This window comes from Pteropus medius, unplaced genomic scaffold (assembly GCF_902729225.1).
Source record: "Pteropus medius unplaced genomic scaffold, Ma_sr-lr_union100, whole genome shotgun sequence".
Lineage (NCBI taxonomy): Eukaryota > Metazoa > Chordata > Mammalia > Chiroptera > Pteropodidae > Pteropus > Pteropus medius.
The window spans coordinates 13,481,862-13,490,531 of NW_024347788.1; the positions used below are offsets into that span (position 1 = coordinate 13,481,862).

Sequence of the window (8,670 nt, forward strand, 5' to 3'; positions counted from 1 at the left end):
GCGGCTTCGCCACGCCCCCCGCCCCCCGCCCCCGCACGGACCCGGCCGCGGCGTCCCACCCGCCCCGGCCTCAGGGTCTGGGGAGCTCCCTGCCCCTCGGTAAAGACAGTCCTGGCTCCGGAAGTGGGTCTTTCTAAAGAGGAAGCACAGGGGGCCTGGGGGGCGGGATGGGGTGACCCCGCCGTGCGGGAGCGGGGTGCACGGGGACAAGAAGGGAAACGCCCCTTGGCCCCTGGCGAGACCGACGGAAACCGCGGGGCTTCTCCCCGCCACTCGGCCACAGCTGTCGACCTCCTGTCCCGCCGAGGAGGCGGGGCGGGAACCGCTCTCTCCCCTCCGGTCTAACGCCGAGGAAGCCGAGAAGGACAGAAAGTCACGGGGAGGACGGTCTGTTCCGTCCCAAAGCCGCCCGCGGCTCGTCACCGTCCACTCTACACGCGGACACTTAACTGAAATCGTTAGGAAACTGGTAACTTTCCCCTCGCAGGGGCTGCCGTAGGTGACCCCTCCCCAGGGGACCGGCCCTGGGCTGGCCGGGCTGAGCGGGCCACCCACTCAGGCCCCTGGGGGAGCTGGGGCGGGGGACGGGGTGCTGCGCCGACGGCGGCTACACGGAGCTCAGCACGAGTCAAACGAGGCGGGGCTGACCACGCGCGCTTCCGGGAACCCACGGCCTTCTCCGCGGTGACCCACGGTGACAAAACGCAAGCTCGGGCCACGGGGCCTCAAAGGCCGTTCCCATGTTCACAACACACACGCAGCAGGCGGAGCCCCCAAAGGGTAGGGGGCCACTCGGCCCAGAGTCACCCCACCCTCACCCCAGCGTGCGGCGAAGGGAGCGGGCGGCCAGGCTCTGGGCGACGCGGGGCTAAGCGCTGCTTAGCCAGCTGCACTGCAGCCAGGATGGCGCCAGGGGACAGGGACCCGCCTGTCGGTCTTGTCCCCTGAGCCAGAGGCCAGTGCGAACCCAGCTGAGCCGGCTGAGCCCTCGACGCTACTGGCAGTGTCCGGGAGACTCCACGGAGGGCGTTTTAATGAAACGTTGACCACGTCGTTTCTTTGCATCGGGCCTGGGAGCAGGGCCACTGGAAGGGCCAGGTCGGCATGAGGGCTCGGCACTGTCCCCCCACCTCTCTCCTGAGAACCCTCTGGGCAGAGCTGCCCCGTGACGTCACTTTCGTGACTGCTCGAGGCCCACACGAGGCGAAGCCCCCCCGGCTCCCGTGCTGGGTGTCCTGCCCCACACGGCCGAGAGGGCTGGCTGACCGCTCACGCGCGAGCGTCTGGCCCCAGCAAGTCCGGCTGCCGAGACGGGCTCGGTGCCCGGCCGCCTGCACAGGTCGGCGTGCTGTGACCGCCAGGGGAGCTGGCAGACGCCATCGTGTTCCGACCGACAGGGGCGCAAGCAACGGCTCAGACGATCTTTGTCAAATTCCGCTCTCTGGCCTGGGGAGTCTTCCCCTAGAACCTGGAACTCTACGTCCCAGCCACAGTGCCCTGCTCATGCCCCGCGTGGAAGGCACAGGCGGGAACATGGGCCACAAACAGGGTGATGAGTCACATCGCCACGAGACGCTGGCCTGGAAGGGAGACGATGCTGGAAGGACCAGGGAGGGACTGTGGGCTCTTGTTCCCTGGCTCTCCGTGTGATGGGGCCGATCGGATGACGCCCTCCCGAGGAGCACACTCAGGAGCCACTGCTGGCCGCGTAGCAGGTCGCCCCGCAGCCCACGAACTCCGATTCCTCGTAAGTCACCCCCTGGCTCCCAGGCCGCGAGAACACGGTGCCACCGAGCCAAGGAGGGGATTGCGGGAAGTACCCCAGCGACCAGTGAGCTTGGCGGCACCTCGCCGCCCAGACGGTGCCTGAGGGCTCCGCGGCAGGCACCGTGCCACCACGATTCTGGACAAGAGGCCGGGTGGCCTGGCGGGACGCAGACGCGGGGCGGGGCAGGGGGGCGCATGGACATGGACGTCATGCCTGGGGCGCCGTGACTGCACGGCCCCGTCACCAGAGAGCCAGGTGCATGGTGACGAGGACATCGAGGCCCACGTGACGGAGAAGAACAGGTCACTTACGGCGGGGGCGCATCCAGGAGCCGAGCAAGATCATGCTGTGCCCTGCGGCTCGGCCACCGACAGCGGCTACACAGGGAAGTGTGCAGACACCGCATCCTGGTGCCGAGCCGAGACCCGCACACCTGGCAGGGCGGGCGGTGGGCCGGAGCTGGGCCATCGCGACCACCCGCTCAGTCCCCTCTCCCGCAGGAAGCGGAAGGAGCGTGTCCAACGTGAAAACAAAGGAGGTGCCACCAAGCAGCGTGCAGGCGGCGGGCAGGGGCTGGGCAGGGGCTGGGCAGGGGCTGGGCAGGGCGCCGCCCTACAGGGGTCCGCCCCAGAGGCTGCTGCGAGCCGGAGAGCTCCGCCCAGTGACCCCGTCCTGGCTCCAACTTCAGGGCCCTGCCCTGCTGGTCTGACACAGAATCGCCAGGGACCTCACCGTCTGGATGGCACTTTAATTCAGGTCTACACTAGCCCAGAGTCACTTGACGACCGCTGTCCCTGCCCTGACACGTGGCCCGTGAGACAGGCCCCCAACCCCGAGGCTGCGGGGCCCCGGGCCGGGCCGGTTACCTGGCAGCAGGTGGTGCACGGGCGTGGCTATGTTGACGTCCTGCAGGTGCTTGAGCGTTTCTGTGTGGAACAGGCGCAGGGTGGAGCCGGAGGTGAAGGCGGTCCAGATGCCCACGCCGGCGACGGCCATGTGGGACACCACCATGCCGTCCTCCTGGTGGGCCTCCAGCTGGCTCTGTGGGACCAAGCAGAAGGAGATGGCGGGCGGCCTGGGCAGCCGCTAGAACCCGCCCCGGACCCCACGCGCGACATGGGGCCGTGCCGGCGTCCTGCCCGTGACGGGCGTGGCTGGAGCCCAGAGTCGCTCGCCGCGCACCGTCAGGAAGTGGAGCAGGGGACGGTCACCCCCAAACCACGGCACGCCGTGCGGCTCGGACCATCGGCTCCCCTCAGATGTGGCCCCGTCACTGCTCCTGAGAACCTGCGGCTTCAGGCGCACCGCCTGTGGGCCTGGGGGAGGGCCGGACCCGCGGCAGGGCCCTAGTCCAGCTGGTGTCCCAGCTGGTGTGGCCGAGCGGCCGGGACCCAATGAGGGAGACGGGAGTGAGCGGAGGGGCGCCTGGGGGTGCAAGGCTGTGGCTGTGGTGGGCGGGCGCCAGCCAGCGTCCCCTGGACTCCGGGAGCAGACCCAGCAGTGCCCTCCCCGAGCACCTGAGCACCCATGACAGCCCTTGGGACCCCGCACAGGCCAGCCAGCCCTGCTGCTCCGAGTCTGCACCCCGGCCTGGCCGGGGCCTGGGGGGCCGCCTGCTGCCTCCTGAATAAGGCGGGAGAAATGGGGGTGGACCCAGCGTGGCCGCATCGCTTGGAGTCGGGAGGCCGCGGGGGAGGCGGGCTGGGGGGCACGGCCGAGCCCTGGACGTCCTGGAGCCACCACCGCTGTGCAGACACACGGGGACACGGCCTCCGCCCTGTGGTCCCCTGCACCCCACGTCTGCGTACCCGAGCAGCGCCCCGGGGCACAGAGGATTGCGCTCTGGGTTCTGCCGACACAGACCTCTGTTCTGCTGGCCACAGTCTGAGCCGCTGCCGGGGTCTGCGTCCTGCGGATGCCCAGACAGACGCTCCGCCCCTCACCACAGCCCACACCATCACCTGGCTGAGTCTCAGAGCCGGGGCCGTGTGAACAGACGGGGCCGGCACACCAGGCACTCGTCACCGTGACTGTGGCCTGACACCGGGGTGGGCGGCTCAGACCCCAAGGCCCGAGCGTCCCGGGCCTTGGGCAGAGGCGGTGTGGGGACCTGTGGGACGGGGCCACGGCCTTCAGGCGTCTGCAGGGCCTGACGGCTCGCCCAGCACGGGTCGGGCGAGGCTCCACCCTCTGCCGGCTCCTTGCGGGAAGTCTCCGTGTCGACCCCACAGACCAGCACGCAAACCCTCAGACAGACCCCATCGTCCCCGCCACACTGCCCCGGTCACCACCAGGGCCCCAGGGATCTGGCCGGAGAGGAGCGACTGGAGGGGCCGGGCCGGGAGCCCACTGGCCACGCTGCCCGTGCCTCCGGCCTGCTCGGGGAGATGCAGCCAGCGCCATCTGGGGCACAGGGCTGCCCCACAGCCACCTCTTCCCATCCCTTCAGGGCACAGTGGCTCCAGCTCCCCAAGAAAGCGCCTTGGGCACAGGAAGGTGACACCCAGAGGTGACAAAGAAACGAGCCGCGGCCAGCCAGCTGTGTTACTTGAGAAAAAGGAGCACAGGGACGCCCTCCGTCTGGCTGCTGCCGATGCCACAGCTGCTACTAAAGTCCCCTCTGCAGGCGACGCCCGGGCCGGGGCGCTCGGCCGGGGAAGCCGCATCGAGCACGTCCGGACGTCCCCGGGGGATGCCGCTGCTGGTCCCCCTTCCGCCTGCCTCTGCCCTCAGGCGACTCGGCCGAGCCATTCGGTCCGGTCCGCTCCCCGGGCCCCGCCACGGTCTCCTGCCCTGGGATCCCACGTTTCTCCGAGGGGAGCACGTTTTCCTCTCTCTGGAAACGCACCTGCGCATTTCAGGACTGAAAATGCACAGAAAGGGGACTTTTATTTGGATCCAAACATATTACTTCTCATTGAGTTGTCAAGATTTACGGCATGTGAACCCTTTAGAACATGTGGAACTAATATTCTGATTAGAATCAGGTCATAACTTCACGTCACGTCAGCCTGGGAGTCACGGGCGGCAGCCACAGAAACCATCTGTTCGCTATAAATTCACGGCGAAGTTAACGCACTGTGTTTGAAGAAACGTCTTAAAAAAGATCAGGATTATTCCTTCTGTCTGAAGAGAAACCCAACTATAGACTAAGAGGCGTTCTATCTGGCTCTCGTGTGTTATGCTCATTGAAACAATAATTTATTACAATAACAAGCAACGGCCACCGCCGGGTGCGGCCACTAGACACTTTCATCTCTCTTTACCCACAAAAGCCAGAGGAAGCAGACTCGTCCCTGACTTACACGTCTGGTAACGGAGGCCCAGTCTGGAGACTCAGCCAAGGTCAGCTGGCCGAGCCGGGGCTGGGACCCTGGCTGTCACTACGTGACCACAGGCACGTGAGGGCACAGCGCCCCGGCTGTCTGGCGTCTGCACGGTGGCCGTGGCCAGCTTCGCGCTCGCGCCGTGCTTGACCGGAGGTCTCTCCGAGGGCACACGCCAGAAAAAGTACCAGGTGGACGGCAGTAGAAATGGGAAGTTGCTATAAAAACATCAGGCAAAAGCAATTTAAAACGCTTCTGTCCTGCTCTCTGCTTCAGCACGTTTCCCGTCCCCCGGTCAGTGCGGCTTTCGGAGGCAGGGCCCGGGGGTCGCTGGGGAGGTTCCGCCAGGACGCAGACAAGCCAGCTGCTCGTGGTCTGGCACAGGGAGCATGGGACCCGGTTCTGGATGTGCCTGTGGCCCTCAAGATGGGACCCAGATCGATCACGGGGTTCGCCACTCCACGCTCACGGGTTCCACTGACCCTCGCCACCACGCTCACGCGGACGCCACCATCTTTGACCCCCGCCACCCACGGCTTCACATGGATCGCCACCACCGACCCCTCGCCACTCCACGCCTTCACGTGGACGCCACTCACTGACCCCGCCACCCACGCCCACGGACGCCACCACCGACCCCACCCACGCTCACGGACGCCTCCACTGACCCCCGCCACCCACGTCTACATGGACGTCACCACGCTCTGCAACACAAAGCGGCTGTCGCGTTGGGGCTAAGCCCACAGCAGGGAACAGAACACGGCACCAGAGCAGGTCCTGGGTTAGGCTTCGCGACTGTCTTAACCTGTGCCTGGTGACACGTGGGCAAAGTGGCTGTAGTCTCTGCCCTAGGGACCTGGCTCCCGAGGACAGTCTGGACACGAATGGCCAGATGGCCGTGGTGACAGGGCCCGTCTGTGGCGACAGGGCCTCTGAGGGCAAGTGGCCCCGTCTCTGAACCACGTCCCGGTTTCGCCTTTCGTGGTGGGACAGAGGGACTTTTACTCATGAAGCAGGCCATGGCCCCAGGTCACTGGTGTTTACTCAGGGAGAGTGGCGGGAAGGGACGGTCCCCTACAGGCAACGGTCTGGTGCGTGTCACACTTTAACACTGAAAACAACACGTGACGTGACCAAACGCCAGAGGGACGATGGCCACGAAACCCCTTCTCTCCCTCCCTTCCCGCAGCCCGGCTCTGAAGGGTCAGCGTCACGGACATCTGCAGGGCAGCAGGCCACACGTGCCACACGTGCCACACGCCACACCCGCACAACCACGGCGGCACCCGCGTGGCCAAGCCGTCTCCCCGAGCCAGGTCTGGGAGGAACGCTCTGTCGGCCACAGGCCGCAGCTGCCCGTCTGCTGCGTGCGAGGGACAAGGACCTCAGAGTCCAGGCCTGGTCCTGGAAGCACCTGCTCCGCCCGCACTGGACGCCCAACTGCTCACCTGCACGCTGAGCGTCTCCATGCCGATGACAAAGACCTGCCCTCCGGAAGCGGCCCACAGCGCGTCCTCCGTCACCAGCAGGCTCCTGACGGGCAGCACGCCCAACTTTACCACCGTCTGGGGCTCGGGATCCCAGGCTCCATCTTAAAAGGAAATACTACTTTTAATTTCATTCAAATTCAGTTCCCCGCACATAGAAACTTGGGGGCAAAGGATCAATTCTAAACAGCAGACGACCAGAATCGTCCGTGATGCTGACGCTCACACCGGGATCTGGGTGTCCAGGGGTTCACACCGTTCTCATCGGCGACCCGGCGGCGAAGCGCAGAGCGACTGCAGCCAGCAGGGCCCCCGCTCTGCCCCCGGCCAGCCACTCACCACGAGCCCTGGACGGGTCACTCACCCCAAGTCTCAGCAAAACGGGGACCACATTGCCATGCACCTCAAAGGCTGTCGTGAGAATTTAAAATGTGATCGTGCAGTTAGAAAGCTGCAGAGCCCCGGCAGGCAGGCGCTCCGTGAACACTATTGCTCGCAATAATATAGGAAATGGTTCAGTCATCGTTAAAAGGAATCAGACCCAAAATAACTGGGCGAATGTTTAAATATCCCCGTTCTTGCTTTTGTAATAAAATTATAAATAATAACAAACTAACATAATAAAAGCAGGAATGAGTATACTTAAAATTTTGCCCAATTATAACATCACATACTATACTAGGAGAAAACACATCTTCACTGAGTACAAAAAGTCAGAATCGAGGGAGAAGGCGTCCCTTTCGATGAGCTTGCTGCGTTCCTGGTGCACAGGGCGCGACCAGCCGTCTGGTGTGGGTCCCCTGCCGCGGTTTGTCACACTCTGCAGCAAGTGCCAGTCAACAGACAACTCGGGGAGCAAGAAAAAGTACTTAAAGCAGATATAACTATTCACAGGAAAGTCACATCGGCGACTCCAGACCGCTGTGAACGGGTAAAACCGGCCCTCCGGCCTCCGCACTGACCGGCGGCAGACGCCAGTGCGTCCCCGGGGAGCCTGGGTCTTGGCTCCAAACCGATCGCCTTCGTCCTGCACGGGACACGCTCCCCACCCGGACCCCGCCGAGCAGCTGAGACCGCGGTGCACACAGCAAAGGCGACCAGGCAGGCGCGAGCTGGACCCGCGTGTCAGTCACCGCAATGCTGACGGGAAGCGCTCGGTGTTGGCGCTGTCCACACACCGAAGGCCAGGCTTCCCCTCCCACCCCCGCCTGCTGAAGGGCCGGACGCGCCGTGATGCCGTCTGCAGCCCCCCGCCTCCCTGCCGAGGCGCCTGCGGGGTGCAGTCTCGCATTCGGGGCGGAGGGGCCCCTCTGAGGAGCCGGCTGAAGGCCAAGGCCAAGGGCCCGACGGCCTCCCAGGCGGGGCACCAGCTGGACTTGTGTGTGGCCAGGGCCAGTGCTGCGAGCCTGGGGCAGGGGCACGGGACGAGGGTGGGCGGGTGACACCCCGCAGCTCCCGGGGACAGAGACAGAATCGCTCTGTGTGCTCAGGTGGGGCCGGGTGTCGATGACGGGTGGGAGGTGGCCGGGGCGTGTTTGGGAAGAGTGGACGAGGACGTGCTGGACGCAGTATGGGCAGCGGGGCTGGCACAGGGCCTGGCGGGCATGAGGCCACTGGCCGAGGCGGGAAGGGTGGCTGGGGCAGCAGGCTGCGGGGAAAACCCCCAGGGTCCTGTGGACGCCACCGTGCGGCTGGAGCCTGGGGTCCGTCACGGCCATCTGTGAACGGGTCGCGGTGACCGCATGTGCTCACCCGGAGTGTGGTGTGGCAGCCAGGCCTGGGGGTGGCGCCCCAACACAACCAGTGTCCGAAGCGGGAGAGGGGACCAGAGCCCAGTGTGCCCCCTGTGGACACCGCGAGGCGGCTCCGGACGTGAGGGGCAGTGCCTGTGGCGCTGGCTGTGGCAGCCTCAGCCGACTTAGCCACGGTGCTCGAGGCGGACGGGACCTCGCAGCACAGGGGGCTGGAAGGCGGGCGGGGGCCCAGGGCTGGGAGCACCTCTGAAACGCGAGTGCCACGGAGGGCAGGGCGGGGGCCGAGCCGCCACAGGCACCACAGGGCGGACGGGGCACCGGGACCCTGGGCCGCG

At 65.8% G+C, this 8,670-nt stretch overlaps 1 protein-coding gene across 1 annotated transcript in view; it reads right to left on the bottom strand.

The window, feature by feature from the left end:
* The window catches only part of ARHGEF10 (Rho guanine nucleotide exchange factor 10), a 71,757-nt gene that overhangs the window by 5,762 nt on the left and 57,325 nt on the right, over window positions 1-8,670 (bottom strand). The window contains exon 24 of the mRNA XM_039877343.1: window positions 2,635-2,809. Within this exon, the coding sequence (XP_039733277.1) occupies window positions 2,635-2,809 (175 nt within the window). The remainder of the gene's footprint in view (window positions 1-2,634; window positions 2,810-8,670) is intronic.